Source organism: Astatotilapia calliptera, chromosome 2 (assembly GCF_900246225.1).
Source record: "Astatotilapia calliptera chromosome 2, fAstCal1.2, whole genome shotgun sequence".
NCBI lineage: Eukaryota > Metazoa > Chordata > Actinopteri > Cichliformes > Cichlidae > Astatotilapia > Astatotilapia calliptera.
In genome coordinates, this window is record NC_039303.1 from 33,058,493 (window position 1) to 33,076,403 (window position 17,911).

General features: G+C 39.8%; 2 protein-coding genes across 8 annotated transcripts; one reads left to right on the forward strand and one right to left on the reverse strand.

Moving 5' to 3' along the window:
• Positions 1-1,169: 1,169 nt before the first annotated feature.
• LOC113007340 (protein RD3) lies at positions 1,170-4,681 on the forward strand. Its single transcript, XM_026143789.1, has 3 exons — positions 1,170-1,499; positions 1,780-2,087; positions 2,888-4,681. The coding sequence occupies exons 1-3, from the start codon at positions 1,494-1,496 to the stop codon at positions 3,261-3,263; spliced, it is 690 nt and encodes a 229-aa protein (XP_025999574.1). The 5' UTR covers positions 1,170-1,493; the 3' UTR covers positions 3,264-4,681.
• Positions 4,682-5,926: 1,245 nt separating this feature from the next.
• stx5a (syntaxin 5A) lies at positions 5,927-16,274 on the reverse strand. 7 transcript variants are annotated; one of them, XM_026143806.1, is made up of 12 exons: positions 16,173-16,274; positions 11,059-11,270; positions 9,922-9,995; positions 9,619-9,674; positions 9,449-9,519; positions 9,233-9,349; positions 8,582-8,638; positions 8,404-8,485; positions 7,185-7,271; positions 6,948-7,051; positions 6,697-6,818; positions 5,927-6,146 (listed from the first exon to the last, which is right to left on the reverse strand). In XM_026143806.1, the coding sequence occupies exons 2-12, from the start codon at positions 11,119-11,121 to the stop codon at positions 5,987-5,989; spliced, it is 993 nt and encodes a 330-aa protein (XP_025999591.1). In that variant the 5' UTR covers positions 11,122-11,270; positions 16,173-16,274; the 3' UTR covers positions 5,927-5,986. The 7 variants fall into 7 exon arrangements, with proteins under 7 accessions (XP_025999591.1, XP_025999609.1, XP_025999598.1 ...); XM_026143824.1 differs by lacking the exon at positions 16,173-16,274 and adding an exon at positions 15,782-16,071; XM_026143813.1 differs by lacking the exon at positions 16,173-16,274 and adding an exon at positions 13,115-13,167.
• Between the last annotated feature and the right edge of the window lie 1,637 nt (positions 16,275-17,911).

Consider the following 17,911-nt stretch of genomic DNA (forward strand, 5'->3'; position numbering starts at 1 on the left):
GTCTACATGGAATAATTCTACATGGCAGCCAGGCCTCAGTATGCAAATGAAACCAGTGAGAAGTCAAAAAGTCTACTACTGCTCACACTCAGTTATTAAAGGGTTGGAGGGTTGTCCTGTTGTTGCCTCTCCAGTGGACCTGTTGTCACTTTTATTTGCACCAAGGCAGCTGATGTGGCCTTAATGTTTTAGCAGAGTATTTAGCCCACAGCAACATGCCACGCAGCAACCAAAAAACAAAAAGAAGAAAAAAAGGACATGTCAGTTTCTTTCCCTGCCCAGTGTAAGTAATGGCCCCAGCTTGGCCACTCCTATGAAAATTGCCAGCTTCCACCACTGCTGTCTGAATGTGTATTTGAATGGTTTTACTTTGTTTATCAGATGTTAGGCAGGACAATATATGTAACCCTTTAGGCTCTCATCTTGTGTTTAGCTGCAGCATTTTCTGGCATTAGATAAATTGAAACAAGCAACACTTGTTGATAACAGTAAGAACTGTTTTCCCTTCAGTCACTGAGTGTAGCAGCTGTAATTAGATTATGTCAGCTATTACAACCACTCATTCTTCCAGGTAGGCTATGGATTTGAATGTAATCTGGGATTTGGTGGCTCATTGCTGAGTGGTGTGGAAACCCAGGCACTAGACTGTACCTTATGTTACCAATACAATGCCATGTACAAGTCGACGGGAAAGACTGCTAACACCTGAGTGTGTGAGAAAGTGAGATTAGGTTGGTTGTTATGTAACATTAGCCCAACAACAGTCTGGTAATTGCAGGTGTGTTTGAAAGATTATTGTCTGTCCACTGGATGCTATTTTAAAGACTGTGCTGGGTATAATAGTATGCCTATCAGCCTGAAACCAGAAATTCTGCTGGTTTAAGTTTCATGACTGTCCAGAAATTAGTCTGTCAGACTCTGAAAGTGGTTTGAAATATCTTAGAGAAAGGTGTTTGTGACCTGCAACCTTCACTACATCTTTAACGTCAGATAAGATATAAAATCATGAAAAACATGCAAAAGAAAGGTGGCAAAACAAAATTAAGTCCCCATGCTGTTATATAAATATTATATAAATATATATAATATTATATAAATGTTATATAAATACCCCACCTGAATTCTGGCCATCACACACAGAAGCACAAACGCACACGGCTCTCACAGGCGTACACTCATGTCACGAGGTAATCTCCTCTTGTCACTCACTCATTATTAATACAGGATTACTTGTATTCTCAATCCCAAACTCGCACACACACAATACGCACCCCTCACAGAAATACACGCACTGTCTGCTGGGGACCTTCACCGGTAGCAAAGCAGTCAGGTATCTGTGAGCCACCAGCTGGAGTCTCAGGAGTTTCATCCACTTTGAATGTCGCGAGCCTGTGCAGGCCCGCTGCTCACTTTACTGCTGACAGAGGTTTTACCAGACAAGTGTTGGATAGTCATCAGAAGAGAAGATACTACAGCTTTGTAACCCTTGTTTCATGAAGGTAAGAAAAGATTTATATATATCTGATAACAAGGAGAGAAGTTAGAACAGTATGCAATGTGTTTGCATTCACATATGCACCACATTTTACTTAAATAGACAATCAAGATTTCAGAGGATTTTAGATAACTCCAGTGTAAAACAGCTCTACAGACTGTGTGCTGAGGTGATTTTAATGCTTTTGCTTTAAACACTATAGCTTCAAACATGGTGAAGGTCATATCATCGTATGACAGATACTTTTTAGTCTCTTCTTCACCAACTCTTTGTGTCTTTTCCAGATGTTTCCTTGGTCCGCTGTTTTCTCCCTTGAGCCTAAAGTGCCCGGCCAGCGAACAACTGAGGAGCTGGTAACCAACACCCTGATGCTGGAGCTTGGGGCCATGGTGAAGCGCACTGAACGCATCCGTTTGGAGAGGGCGACGGAGGGTCGTCGCCGCCGTCGCAGCTCTTCCTCTACAGCAGACTACAGCTGGCTGGCAACCACCCCGACCCCACAGCCCTATGAGCTCACTCCCAATGACCTGCTGGAGCTGCAAGACCTCTGTGCCAAAATCCCTCCTGCACAGTGTGGGCCTGTGATTGTCAGGTAAGAAAAACAGGCAGAGGTAGAGACAGAGCTAGAGATCTGGCAGGATAACGGTGAAACTGTTACTATAACTAAAAGACCTACAGATCATTTTCAAATAGCAGAGAGCTGCAGGGTTTCAGTCTAATCCATTTTACACACTAAGCAATAACTCGCTGATACTGTCAGAGCCATACTTATAAAAGTTGACTTTTAAATGTCTGTGTGAGGTTCATATCAACCCCTTATGTAAATCTGAGAATAGAAAAACTGGAGGGTCAAGATGCATGTACAATTTTCTAGTTTCTGCGACTATGCTTGCTTTGGTGTGGTGTAAATAAGACCCAGCACTAACCCTACCCCTCACTGGTAAATGCCCATAATTAATTCAACATAATGATGAATGAATTTTCAGTTAAAATAAAGCAAATGTGACTTTTTTTATTGGTGTTATCACTGAACAGAGTTGTTTAGACAAAGCGATCAGTAAATATAAGGGCTTTAAAATCTAATATTCAGTTTTATTAATCTGTGGGATTCAAAAATATGAACAAGTTGACAAAAAAGCAAGAGTCATCAATGAGACTCCATCATTAATAGTCACTTCTGCAAACACGTCCTCTGTTAGAAAAAAAAGTTTCATGCAGGCTATCCACCCTCAAACACCACCAGTGTTTTTCTTACAGTGACATTCCAATTTATTCTTCATTCTCCACCCTTACACTCTTTGTTGGCTGTGTCCTTTTTGTTTTGCCTTGGCTGTAAAGGGGTGTGAATCAAAGTCAGCTCATATTACACTTACTCTATCCCTCTTGCTGCAGGTTCAGGAGGCTGGTGTCACAGATGGAGCCCGAGGTTCACGAGGTTCCTCGGCTCTTTCGCTCAGTGCTGCGTGACTGTGTGGATGAGGCGAACGGAAACGATGAGGTTCCGACCCAGGAAGTGGTGTTTGAGAAGCAGCAGCGCAGCAAAAGCCTCTCCTTTGTCACTTTCCGCACAAAATTCCGCACGGGGTATTTCCCAAAGGGCAGCAACTTGAGAGGCTCCAGGGGGAACCTGCAGCAGCAAGTGGAATGGTCTGATGAGGAGGAGGATGGAGAAGGGGAGGAGGAGGAAGCAATCAAAGCCAGGGCGAGGAAGGGAAGGAGTAAGAGCATGCCAGAGATCACCCCTATAGAGCAGAGTGCTCATGGGTGAGAGAAGTGAGGGGAGTCAGGGGAGAAATAAAGCAGAGGGACATGTGCAAGGGAGGGGAGGAGAAACTAGGAGAGTCACAGAGAAGACTAGGTGAGCCCAGATTGTACAAGACAAGCATTAATGAGGAAGAAAGGGAGAAGTGGAAGTAGCTGCCATTAAAAAATGGGTCAAATAAAAATCTGGAAAACTTAAAAAAATTATTTTCTTATTTCAAAAGATGAAGAAAAAAATTCAAGAGAAAGGACTTAAGTAGATTTGCTCACTGGCAGCTTTAGGTAAATCTAAAAGAATTATGGTTCTGGCTTTAAGATGTCAGCAGCCTTTTGTGGTCCTGGTGGGTAAATTAGAAACTGCTGATACAGTTTTACCTACATAAGACCAAAAATACTAAAGGGAATAAATAGCTGTTCCAAATCTGACACGACCTGTTATGCTCATTTCCATATTTCAAGTACCCTTTCCTGATTTCCATTTCAAAATAATCCTGCTTTGTCTCATTCTGGGCCTGGAACCAGTTTTTATGTTAGCTCATCTCCCTTTAAAACCACTTTTGTCTGGTAACGGATGGGTGAGGTTTCTGTATCTGAAGTGGTAAATACAGATCCTCCTTCTTTTAACGGGACCCTTGCCACAGCAGATCATCTGCCTCCATCTCATCCTATCCCTACCATGCTCCTCTGTCACAGTAACGCTCTGCATGCCCTTTTTCATGACCACAGAGACCATCTCTGTGGTCTTCCTCTCTTCCTCCTACCTGGCAGCTCCATCTTCAACACCTTTTTGATATATCCACTATCACTCCCTTGACTACCACCTCTACCCTTCCTTCTCTTCCTGATGAAACCTTCCCATTTATCTGGACTTGGGACTGGCATTAGGAGTACACTGGGTTGTACACCACCACAAGCTGGGTTGACACGAAACAGACTAAAGAATATGGAAGTGGAAAAAAGAACATTTAAAGCAGTCTGAATCCTGAATTGCTGGCTACCAACTTAATATTTTGAAACTCAGACCATGTCTGAGCATCAACCAGTATAACTGTACTGTACAAGAAACCTAAGAAAATAAGGATATGTCCATGACAGCCTATTTAGTATGTTGAGTTAAACTTTGCTCAAGCTTATGGCATCTATAAACTCAAACCCATACTGTAAGGGCTCTCTGATGAATCATAAACACATCACATGAACTAAAACTTGTTACATAACAGACAGGACAGCTTTCTTCTGCAGACTCAGCAGCCACAGTTTGGCTCCAGATCACCAGCTCAGTTAACAGATGCTCTCCCGTCAAGTAAAGCAGAAAATAATTAGACTCACGTATGATTTTACTGTAATACAACATGTACTTAAGGTAATAAATAACCAATTTTCTGATCTTGTCTGTGCAATTAAAACACTTCTTTTACACAAAAATGTCTTCTTTTTTTGTTTTAAATAGATGTTTAGCTAACATTTGAGGCTAATGTTTAAATGCATATCTGCCTGCATTGTTATAAATGAAAATAAAGAATAAAAGGCCAAATATAAACTGCAGCATTTGTTACAGCTAATTAAAGCTCTGCTGACTAATCCTCTTATCCCAAGAAAATCCCACACGTGAATGCCAGCACCCCATTACTGTTTTATTAATGCACACTTTATCAATACATCTTCATAACTATTTCAACTTTATACACTGAAGTCAAGGCATTTGGCTAAAAGAAAAAAAAAAAAAAAAAAAAAAAAAGAAAGAGCAAAAAAAAAAAAAAAAAAAAGGGAAAAAATGTTTCTTTTAAAAAGTTGTGGTCATTTAAATAACATCCTGTACATTAGGTAGATAATGGATGCGCACAGGCATCCAACCAGACACTTCCAGGGAACGTGGCCGATCGTGTGACTTTACAACCAGCGCTTACCCCTTCATACGCACTGATCCTCCTGCAGCACTCAGTGAGTGAGGTTTAAACCTTTTCTTCCATTAAACCTCTGCGAAGGCTGCTCACCACACAGCTTCATTTAAAACAGTGCTGTTATATAACATTTCTCACAGCTCACTCTTCAGTTACACTGCAAACCTCCCTTCATCTGGCTATGACTGCCTACTTGTGCCACAGCGAGTTTCCTTGTATTGTGTCACAGTTCAACAACGGTACCAATTTGGCAAATGAAACAAAACAGCAAATAAAGATTTAAAAAAAAAAAAAAAATCCACATCAGTTTTGGATGGTAGAAGGTTAGGAAATGCTGATAAATGAGAGACAGTCATGTGGTTCCAGTAAAAAGCAGGTAAAATATGAAGCAACATAATCTGAGGAGCAAGTCCAGTTGTAAAGTTTGGCTTTGTAATACTTACTATAAAGGATGACGTGTGGTAAAAGAGGTTAAACAAAACAACCATAAGACAGTTTGCAGAATCAAACCATTAAATTAGAGCCATTTTGATTAAATGCTTATGAATAGTTGGTCAATGTAGGATACAGAGCAGCTTTCTGCTCTTAAAGTGGGGATTCAAAGATCATTTATTTGTTTTATTCGAGAGTTCAACATCTTCATTTTCCATTGAAGAGTCAAATTAAGACTGAAAAGTTTGTGGCTTGGGACAAAACGACAGGTCCGTATTCGAGTGGATCCCAAAAGCCTCCACGAAATCGTGATAGAAGAGTCTCGAAATACATCCTCTTAGTCTAGCTTTAATTTTATTCTCCCTCATTCGATACCGTTTCCCCGTTCCTCATTCCTTTAAGCAAAGAAGACGACAAAGATGATGAAGAAGACCACGAGGACCAGAAAGATCTTGATCATCAGCCAGCGGTTGGAGGAGACCGACTGGAAGTATTTGAGGATCTCTGTGTGGGCAGCCTCCACGTTCAGCTGGGTGTCCTCCACGTTAGCATCGATCCTGTGAGAAGGAAACGGAGCAGTGAGAAGAGTTTTTATCTCTAATCAGTCTTGTTTTATTTCAAAGACTAAGATATTACACCAATACTTATACCATTAATGCAAAAAAATAAATAAAATCAATTTTTTTCAGTTCTGCTTTAGTTTGTTATTTGTTTATTTTAAATAGAAAATTGCTAAGATTTGTTATTGCTTTGATATATATGGGCTTCTGTCTTTTAAATTTTAACACCCTCTAGCGATTAAAATTGGTGTAGGTTGATTGCCTTCCAGGGCTATTAATGAATCCTGACTGATGAGTATTTGTCAGACCCTGATGAAGACTTGTAGTCAATACGTGCTGATCTGTTTTACTTGCTGAATTGTTCCAAGAATACATTTGTTATATAATTTTATCCCAACACAGGACCAAAAAAAAGAAAAAGAAAAAAAAAGTGCTTTTATGTTTCAGGCTTTTTTTCCAGCAAGATTGTTTTTCCAGTCCTTTCTTTCAGTTGTGTGACACGTTCTTTTATCCTACTGAACCTCATCTGTCTCAATCTCTTCCTCACCTCTGGATGGTCTCCTCTTGCTCCTTGACCATGTGCGCCAGCTGCTGAAATATGGAACCCAGTTCCACGATGGTGCTCTCGATGTTTTGCATGGTATCTGCACGGCTCTGGATGTACGAGTCCTGTTGCCACAACACAGCATTTTAGTCTAATATTTAGCTAATCTTGGATAAAAGTCAGTCAAGTTTGACAACAGAATAAATTTTTTGAGCCACCTGTCTGACTTCAGCAAACAAACACCAACACCCTACCTGCTCATCAATAAGCTGAAGCTGCAAAGGATTACTTGGAGAGTCCATATCGATAGCAACATCCCCCCGGCTCCGGGACTCTTCCTGCATCAGGACCGAGCCATCTGCAGAGACACAAAACACACACACGTGATCACAGAAATCCTCTATGGTACAGGCGGAAAGCAGAAAGAACAGCGGGCACATACAGTAGCTAGTTATACCCGCTTGGAGAGTCGAGACGTTCCCGGGAAATACCTTTGTAATTTGCGGTTGTATAGCCCTGGTAGTCATTGCGCGGCTCACGAGCTGCATGCGGCTCCTGGGCCCCTTTTTTGCGGCTCCCTAAAATATTTTGTAATTCTTGCATTACAGATGACCAAATACAGTAATAATCATTCACAAGGACTGCCAGCAGTTCCCTATCACAACAGCTGCTGTTTTGAAAAGTACACTGGTATTTAAAACTTATCCACAACCAGTGCCGTTTTTGAAAATGAAGGAAAAAACAAAACACCTAACCATCAAACAACATGCTCAGTGCAAGTACGCCAAAAACAGAAATAAGGGAATGTGTGCACAAGCACAGAAAAACTATATATTCTGTTAATATGTGATTTATTATGCTTATGGTTTTCTACCGTAGGGTTTATACCCATGTACCTTTTAGCAGGTAATAACACAAACAAGTAGAGAAATGTAAATATTTATACCATCATCCATCAAGATAACTAAATGCTGAGTGCATCATTTCAGAGATTAGAATCGAGCCAATTATATATTTAAAATAATGAAACCAGTTTTAATATCCATCTTTTTTTCTTTGTAAAATCTCTAGGCATTCACAATGAGCATTTTGCTTGATATTTGGCCAAAAATGCTAAAATAAAGTGAATTTATGAACATTTTACCAACTGTGTAAATGCACGTACAGGAAGCACTGGAGCTCGGTGCGTTCATTAAAGGGTCTCTGTTAAGAAGCCTGCTCGGCAAAACGTTTAATCATTCATTTTAGCAGAATGATGAACTGAGCAGGAGCCAGACGTCGAGTATTTTCCTCCACGACACAACAAAGAAATACTCACGGTGTGTTCACTCTAATACACACTTTGTATGCTTTGAGTAATGATTATTCTCATTACTAGTGGGAAGTTCACACTTTCAGAGAATACAGGTGATATAAATGTGACATTACAGCAGGCAGTGTGAAGCCAGCCATGTTCACGGTCCTCTTTTACCCTTGTCTGTATTACTAGCGCTGCACGTCAGTTTATACATGTGCAACATTAAAGGTCCACAAAACGATTAAGACAGAACTTTTCACACAAACAATATTCAGGATAGAGTGAACACGCCTTAATTAAACTACAAAACATGCTTTGTTAACCTGCTGTAGCCATTTACTTTCATATGAGACCCTTGTTAAAAATCTGAATGAGCAACTTGAAGCGTGAAGCTGAGATGTGGAGAGACTTACTGAAGTTGTTGGCCATGAGAGGAGAAGACGACGCCGGAGGCTGGGAGAACTGCTCTCTCCTGCTGCGCTGCTGCTTCAGGTTCTGAAGAACAAGAGTCAAAGAGAGAAGAAACCTTCACCTTATCCAGAGCTTTAGGTATTAGCATTGTTTGCTTTTGTGTGCTGACGCAGCTCTCACCTCTGTTCTGACTTCTAGGACTGATTTGAAGTCATTGGACATCGATGCCAGCTTGGACTACAGACAAAGAATGACAGAGTTAAAGGAGGTGCCGATTCACTTTTGTTACCATTTAAAAAAAGAAAAGAAGGAAAAACAAAACCCAAAACTACAGAAAATTCGCATTCTCTCAGTCAATAACTACATCTTTTCTTGATTTTAAAATTGTACACAAAGTTTTACAGAAAGGTTCAAAGTTGTTTCCTTTTAGATCAACTTCAAATTCAGAATCAGAATCACAATTTTTGTCAATTTTTTAAACAAATGATTAATTTATCTTGGGGTCTTGATGCAAAAAAAAAAACAAACAAAAACCCCCAAAACAAAACGTTGGTACAGAAATAAAAAACAGAATATATGCTATATACAGTGTATATAATATATACATATATTTAGGAATATATACCAACTACCTACAGATATGAGAGATGAGATACTGAGAAATTAAGTCATATCTAAAGGTTATGACCAGGAAGGGGACAGGGTGCAAAATATAGATAGAGCTCTCATCTGCAGTCATCTTGCACTCATTCTGATCCAAATAAGCAAAAACAAAACGCAAACAACAACAAAAAGCAGCAGGATTTGCACAAATACAGTACAAAAATATACCTGTAATGACACCACTATAGTGTTTGAGTGGGTCTGAATGTGTCGGCCACCTGGAGCTCCACGGGACCTCACCAAGTCCTGCAGCTGTGCTATCTGTTTGTTTAGACTGTTAATGTCCTAAAAGACAAATAAAAGAAGGGAAAGTTATAATATAAAGTTTCATTAGATATAAAAAAGGACTGACATGCTTTACTGAAGAGTGACAGCTCAACTCACCTGCTTAATGATGTATGTCAGCTCCTCGATTTCTATCGCCTTGTCATCAAACAGAGATTTTCTTTTTGCCACTAAAACATGAAAATAACATCATCTAGGTCAGCACTTTGGATGATATCACACTCAGAAATTTGAAATGAAGCTGAAATTACATTAAAATTAACACTTACAAATTGTGAGCTTTTCCAGTTTGGCAAATGTATTGCTCAAGTCTTTCCCAATTCTCCTACAAGGAGACAAAAACAGAGGTTAAACTTTCTCTACTAGTCACAGAACCAATAATTATATTTGCTTCAAATCTCTTTAGTACAACTCTTTAACTAAAGGTAAGAGAAACGGGTATTAAACCATTTATATGCTAAATTCATTATATGAATATTATAGCTAATTCAACAGTGAATATGAAAATAAAGGAACCGCAAATAAACATAAAATGAGGAAACATATGCGAAAACAGACTTTGTGGAACTTACTTGGCCATAACTGTAAAGTCACTGCGCTGCCTGAGGGCACTGAGTGCCGGTTTACTGGGCTGGACTCCATTCTGCTACAGGAGGTACAAAGAAGCAGATGAGATGGCCAGAAACATTAAAAAAAAAAAAAAAAAAAAAAAAAAAGGGGGGGGAGGGGGGGGTAAGACATAAATTATGATAAGCAGGACTTTGAGAATTGATTTTAAATGAATCAAGAAGTCAAAGAATTTGGATTTTTTTTTTTATCATGATAAAATAATAATCCAGTCTGTTCTGACTTTTTGTTTTTAAAATAAAAACTTAAACATGCCAAAAAGTAAAATGTCTAATGGCATAATATTTGGAGTGTTAATATAATAAAAAAAGAGAATGTGGTCACTTAAAAATATAAGATACACAAGATCATTTGAATTTGGCATTTTTTCTTTTAAATCATCAACCTTCCTCCAAAGAAAAATAATCAGGACTGTGACAGAAATATTTCTAACTAGTAACCAGCACAAGTTAAATGTGAAAACACACTTAAAATGTGTTTTTGGGATAGATGTTTCTATATTAAGTAGCCAAAGTTTGAGAAGTCACACCTAAAAGGCCCATTTTGAGAGAGGAAAAACTACTGAGAGGTAGAGAAAAAAGCTCTACCTCTCAGTAAACAAAAATCACTTCCAAATGTGTTTTTGCATCATCTCACATAAACACTGACATAATTATGTTTGCATTACCAGACACACTGACTGATAGTTATTTACCTTCTTTTTTTAAAGAAAGTAAAAAACATTTTGACACTGTTATTTGGGGGATTTACCGAGAGGAGTAAACAAGGAACAAAAAGCAAAACTAAAAGCCAAGCCCAAAATTATACAGTGCTACCAAAACCGATCTGCATCACTGCATTTTAGCTGTATGTGTTAAAAAGATTCTGGTAACTCTTATCAAATCGTGCACAACTTCAAGTAAACCTATCATGGAATATAATAAAAACTAAGCAAAAACGAGCAAAACCACTATGTAAATAGATTGAACTGAGAAAAAAAACAAAAACCCCAATAACTACAAAAAAATAAATAAATTAGAATAAATCTGAGTGTAGGGACGTGGCTGTTTTTTTTTTAGTTTTTTTGTTTAAAGACAACATACCTGTCTGCCCTGGAGAGATTTACACGCTGACTGGAACTCGAGTGTCCGGTCACGGCACGTCATGCTGCCGCTGATAGTGAGTCACCTGCCCGCTATAGATCAAACACCACCCGGGCAGCCGGTTCCTCCTCCTGGGGTCTGTCTGATTGATAAATACTAAGACCTCGCGGTGTACGGACAAATTCACATCGAAAGGTGGTTATCATTCATGTCTGAAATTTTTAAAAAAAGAAGTCACGTTAGCTTTCCGGGCCGACAGCTTCAAATTCAACAGATAAAACACAAATTCAGGAGATTCGGTAGCCAAAAGCTAGTCACAAAGACCGCGACAGCGTGGAAATAAGGCCCAAATAACTGTGCTAAAGCTCATATAAATAAACAGGCAAGTTAAATATATATATCATTAGGTAACGATGATTATTTGGAGCCTGGACTGGGTCTGTTTGTGTGAAGGCCGCCCATCACGACACACAGCTGATCATGGCCTGACCGGCTAACCGCGGGCTAACGTTAGCTCCAGAGAGCTAACGGGAGTTTTCGAACGGTCCCTCCAATCTCACCTCGGTGAAAGCCAACTAAAATTGACGGTGCGAGTTTTAAATTTATTTAATAAACAAAGCTAGATGGGGTTCAACTCACCTGAATCGGTATCGCAAAATATTATCAGACCCGTCGGTGTTTCTGGTGAAGACTAGTATACCCAGGAGTTAAAGTTCCGATCCGGGTCATTTCCGGTACTGACGTCATTGCCACGTCTACTTTACCGAGCATGGAAAAATGTCTGCAGTACCGAGTTACTACCACCAGGGGTCGACAAATCTACTGATGTGAGCGGCACAAAGGAATCGACGCTTCAGTTCAGAAAGAAATGCGGACATTTAGTTGAAAACGAAGTCAGCAAATGACAAATAAAGCTATTATTTAGAATTCAAATTAAAACTAAGACTAAAGCAACTAAAGTAACATTATCCACTTACAAAATCAACTCAAAAAAAAAAGAAAGAATATAAATTAGAAAGGACACTTTTTAAAAAAAACAAACAAACTTGGTCACACCAGGTATTGATATGATGTTTAGAATATAATGTCTACATGTCTGAATCTTCCGTTTTCAATACATTTTGTGTTTGTATTGTCATACCTTTTCCCCAAACAATTTTTGTTCCACTGAAATACTTATATTAAAATGATTTATACAACTAAAAAATAATAATAATCCAGAATAGAAATAAAACAACTGATTTAGATAGAAACAATATAACCCAGTACTAGTACGGAGTAATTAATGACGTGGTGTGTGAGTGTACATCAAGAAGCCGCAGTTTCCTGTTTTTAGCTGACAGGAGTGGCACCAGGCGTGGTCTTCCGCTGCTGTATCCCAGCTGCTGAGGAGTTCAACATATTGTGCGTTCAGAGATGTTTTCCTGCATACCTTGGTTGTAACAAGTAATTATTTGAATTACCATTGCCTTCTTATCAGCTCCAAATAGTTTGGCTATTCTTCGATTTTTTTTTCTTTTTGAAGCATTCTCTGAAAACCCTGGATAGCAGTTTCTGGAATATTCAGACCAGTATGTCTGACAGCAATTACCATGCCAAGTTCAAAGTCACTTAAGTCATCTTTCTTCCCCACTGTGATGCTCAGTTTGAACTTCAGCAGCTCTTCTTGACCATGTCTGCATAAAAGCAGCTGCTGCCATGTCATTTTCTGATTAGATACTTTTGTTAACAAGCGGTTAAACAGGTATACCCAATGCATTGGCCAGAGAGTTTACATTCAAAATAAAAACCCTCCAATGTCAGTCCTGTATCCCTTTAGCCACAACCTTTTTCTTTTTTTAATTTGCAAAAGAAAGTTGTTGTAAAACTGTAAATGGAGATTTACCTGATTGTGGCACTCAAAGTAAAAAAAAAAGAAAAGAAAAAAAAGAGGGTGGGCGAATTGTTAATCAAATAAACACAACATATGAGGAATCTTGTTTTCAGTATTCCTACTATCAATAACACTTATACCGATCCCTCAGAAACTGAAATATTACAACTACAATGGTAATACCTTACTGCAGCAAACGTAATGTCACCATTCATCAATTTTTGTTTTTCACTACTGAGCTTTTCTTCTTCGTGTTTAACGGCGGTTGGCAACCAACGTAAAGGAGCATTACCGCCTCCTACTGTTCCGGAGTATGGGTCAGACAGTGAGCTTAAAATCTGTTTCCAAAAAAACAATACAAAAAAAAGAAAAAAGAAAAAAGAAAAAAAAAAGACCCTACACTCTTTCATAAACACCTATATCCTTCAGAAACCCTACCAGTTCCCTCACCTGTGCCCTACTACCCTCCAACACACTCTTCAGATTAAATTCCCAATTCCCCGCTCCTTCAATCTATTCTGCAGAACTTTCCTCTCCACATCATAACCCTTGCACCGCAGTATTACATGCTCTACCATCTCCTCCTCCTGGCACACTCCACAAAGCCCCTTCTCATGTTCTCCTATCATCTGTAGTGTTTTATTTAATGCACAATGTCCCAGTCTAAGCCTGGTAATGACCACCTCTTCTCTCCTATTACCCCTATACAACCGACACCTTGCCACCTCCTTATGATACAATTGCCTGCCCTTACTCCCTGAATCCCACCGCTTCTGCCACTCCTGAACAACTTGCCTCCAAACAATACCTTTTGCTTCAGATCCGCTGCTTTTAATTTCCATCTCAGTCCTATTTTTAGTCAACGCTCCTTTTGCCAACCTATCCACCTTTTCATTTCCACTCATTCCTACATGATCTCGCACCCAAAGAAAGCCAATATTGCTACCACAACACTTAATTCTGCTTATAGTCTCCAGAATAGTATACAGCATACCCTGCCTTGTCTTCGAACAAAATGATTGTAGACTTTAAAGAACAGCTGCCGAGTCAGAACATACTACCACCTGCCTGATTTTTGAACACTCTACCCATTTCAATGCTACCAAAATTGCTACCATTTCAACCGTGTACACTGCCAGTCCATCCGAAGGGCGTCTGTTTATTTCAATATTTTTTGACGGAACTGTTTCCAAACCCTGTAATTCCAGTATCTGGACTTTTAGCACCATCCGTGAACACATGAATACACTCAGGGTATTCATTCAAGCTGTGAAAATGAAATGCTGAAACAAGATAGACTCTTCCTTTCAATTTTCTCTTCAGATCCAGCAAGTACCAGTCCACAGGAGGGGTCGCGAATAACCATGAAGGAACCACAGGGAACACTACTGCAGGACATATTTTAAGTTCATACACTTGACACTCCTTAGCCCACTGATTCCCCACCTTTCCAAAATGATCCTTCTGACTTCTTGTCTGTGAAGGTTCTCAGTCATCCAGGTCATCGTAGTCAAAGGAGCTTGGAAAGAAAAGCGTCTGGACTTCTTTAAGTTGCTTGAAGACGTTTCACCTCTCATCCGAGAAGCTTCTTTAGTTCTAAGGTCAAATGGTGGAGAGTCCCAGATATAAACCTAGTGGGAGTGACCCTCCACAGAGGGACAAAAGGACCCCCTGATGATCCTCTAATCGCCTGAGCCAAGGTGTGAAACTGGGCGTGGGTCCCAATCAGCCAGAGTTTCGGGTGTGTTCATTGTGAAACCTGGCCCCACCCTATCATGCGAATTCCTGAGATCAGATGGCCCAGGATGTGAGTGGGCGTTAAGGCGTCTGGGAAAGGATCTCAAAACTGGATTATAGATGGCAGAGAGTTGGTGTCGTAAACCCCCACCTCTGTTCAAAGATGGTCGCTCACAGTGGACATAGATGGCTTCTTTCACTCCTCTTTCAAACCATCTGTCCTCTCTGTCCAAAATGTGAACATTGGCATCCTCGAAAGAGTGTCCTTTATCCTTCAGATGCAGATGGACTGCTGAGTCTTGTCCTGTGGAGGTGGCTCTTCTGTGTTGTGCCATGCGCTTGTGAAGTGGCTGTTTGGTCTCTCCAATGTAGAGGTCTGAGCATTCCTCGCTGCACTGTACAGCATACACCACATTGTTAAGTTTGTGTTTTGGCGTTTTGTCTTTCGGGTGAACCCGAATCAAATGAATGGCTTGTTATCAGGCCTTTGCCAAACATGATGGCAAGCTGAAGAGGTAATCAAACCATTTGATTCAGCTGTGTTGGAGTAGGGATGCATCTAAAAGCTGCAGGATAGTAGCTCTCGAGGACTGGGATTGGGCAGCCCTGCTCTAAGGGCTTCCGATTGAAGAACATCCAAACGTCTCAACACAGAAGGAGCTGCTGAACCATATGCCACACACCCATAATCGAAGACCGATCTAATTAATGCCTGGTAAAGTCTTTTCAAAGCATAAGAGCTCACTCCCCAACCCCTCCCAGCTACACACCTCATAACATTAATAACTTTTTTGCATTTGGTTTCAATCTGGTCAATATGCTCCCTCCATGTCAGTCTTGAATCAAACACAACACCTAAGTACTTAAAAGAGCTCACTTTCCCAATTACCTCGTCATACAGTTTCAATGTCAAAGTCTCACTCACTTTTCTTTTCTTTTTGTAAAGAACATCATTTTTGTCTTTTCCACCAAAAACCCTGAATCCCCAGTCAAATCCCCACTCAACCACCATATTTATTTGCCTTCCTTTTTTCCATAACACACCATCATCAGGAAACAAAGACCTACTACTGATCTTTTGTCTCTTGTCCTCTGTATTTATTTTTTACTTACCCCCTTGTCTCGTTATATGGATTCTATTCACCTGTGCATTGTTTCCCCAGCTGTATTCTCACTCCTTAATTAGCTCACGCGTGTGTTTCTTTTTGTCTGATATTATTTCTGTTTGTTACTGGAGTTCCCTGCCTGTTCCTTGTGGGGTCTTTGGTAGTTTTACTTATTGGCTCATATCAGTCAGAATAAATATTTCCCCTTTGTTCCTGTTTCTTTCAGTGACTGCTTTTGGGTCCAGAAAGCACTATATATTTTAATATGGTTTTCTGAAACAGGTCTCTCTTGTAAATGAGACATTGAGCCCCAGTGGACTACCTGTATAAATAAAGGTTAAATAAAAAAACCCCCACATCATATAAATGATGGTAGTTTTATTCTTGGACTAGAATACCTTTACATGAGTCAGCGTTCCAAGTAATCCTTATTTATCTTCTACTGGGCCTTTGTGCAGCTCCCCAGTTCCTCTTCTTTCTGAAACGAGCTGTTTTAGCTCCTCCCACTTTAAGCCAACTTTCTTTTATAGTTAAGCTGTGCTGCCATGTTCTTTTCAAAGACAAGAGCCTTTCTGTTGGCAAGCCTTCCAAACAAGCCACATTTATTCAGCCTTTTTCTAATTGTGCTGTCATGAACTTTAACATTAAACTTGCTAACTGGGGCCAGTAGAATCTCAGATGTAGCTCTTGGCTTTTTTGCAGTTTCTGAGTATTGCACAGTCTGACCTTGGGGCTTGTTCACTGGGATGTCCACTCCTGAGAAGACTTGCAGCCGTTTTGATTTTTTTTTCCACTTGTGGATGAAAAAATTTTCTTGCTGGAGAATTTTGGACTTCAAATTGTTTGGAAATGGCCTTATTACTGGCACCAAATGCTTCTTTAAGCCAATTGCTGATGCCTGCCCTTATTGTGTTGTGCTAACAAACACCTGAATGCTCCAGAACTGATGATACCTTAACCAAGGTCATATGATTAGCAGCACACCCTTGATTTATTTTTTCATGCATTGATTCTGCATAACGACACAGTGTAATATGTTACTTCTGTTGTTCATTTGAGGTTGTGTTTACCTAAATTTTAGACGTGTTAACAACCAGATGTTTTTTTAAGAGGTCCTGAGACAAATTCACACAATTATAGAGATACAATGATTTTCTTTAACTTAAGAGTCAAAGAAGACATGGCGCGGTTACGCTTAAATGCTGAAGGAAAAATTAAATCCTGAAGTTTCTGCGAGTGGAGATTGACAGAGCAGACAGAGAGACACGGAAGATGATTGGCTGCTGCCTCAGGTGATTCGACCGGCCTGCAGGTATGGTATGGAAAGAACGAGATAACATCCAGCAGGCTCTCTGATCTCCTCTCATGCCTACTGGTACCCGCATCCTCCGCCTGACGGGATCAAGCATGCCCAGACCACAACTATGTTCTCTCCCATTTACCTGTTAGACCCCCAACCGCAAACCCCCAACCTGCGACCCTCCAGCTACTACAGCAAGACCTCGTTCACCTTTTATACCTCGGTTTTAATCACCAAATGGATTGCTTCCTCCCACTTTGAAATATGACTGTATTATGTGTTTTAATCTCCTTTGATGGAGGGAGCAGTCCCTTATCAGGACAGAACAGTTTCTCCTGAAAAAACACTCCCTTCTCTTTGTGATTTCTTTTTCTTTTTTGTATGTATTGCATTCACTGCTAAGCTACATTTAATTGTATCATACATTTTGTTATATTGTTTGTATTTTTAAAAACCTTTATACTTTTTGATGGTCCTGAATGAACATGCAAGCAGTCTTTCAATTTCTGTGGTGAAATCCTGTCATTCCCCTTAAGTTTATTTGCAATAACTCATTAATCTATATTTATTTGTCCAGTACTTAAGCTAAAAACATTCCCAACAGCTTTTGCTACACATAGTTTTTAGTGATAACTGGGACATGTTAGCATGATAACACATTACTTTGGTCACAGGGACACCAAAGTATATTTTCAAAGTCAAGAGGACTTAAACTTCCTCATAACACAACCATCCTTCTGCTATATTCCCAGCCTAGCTGCATGCAAACTGTTTCCCATGTAGTTACAAGAGCCGTAAATCTTTTATCAAGCATGATGTCCTTCACTGGAGTGAGAA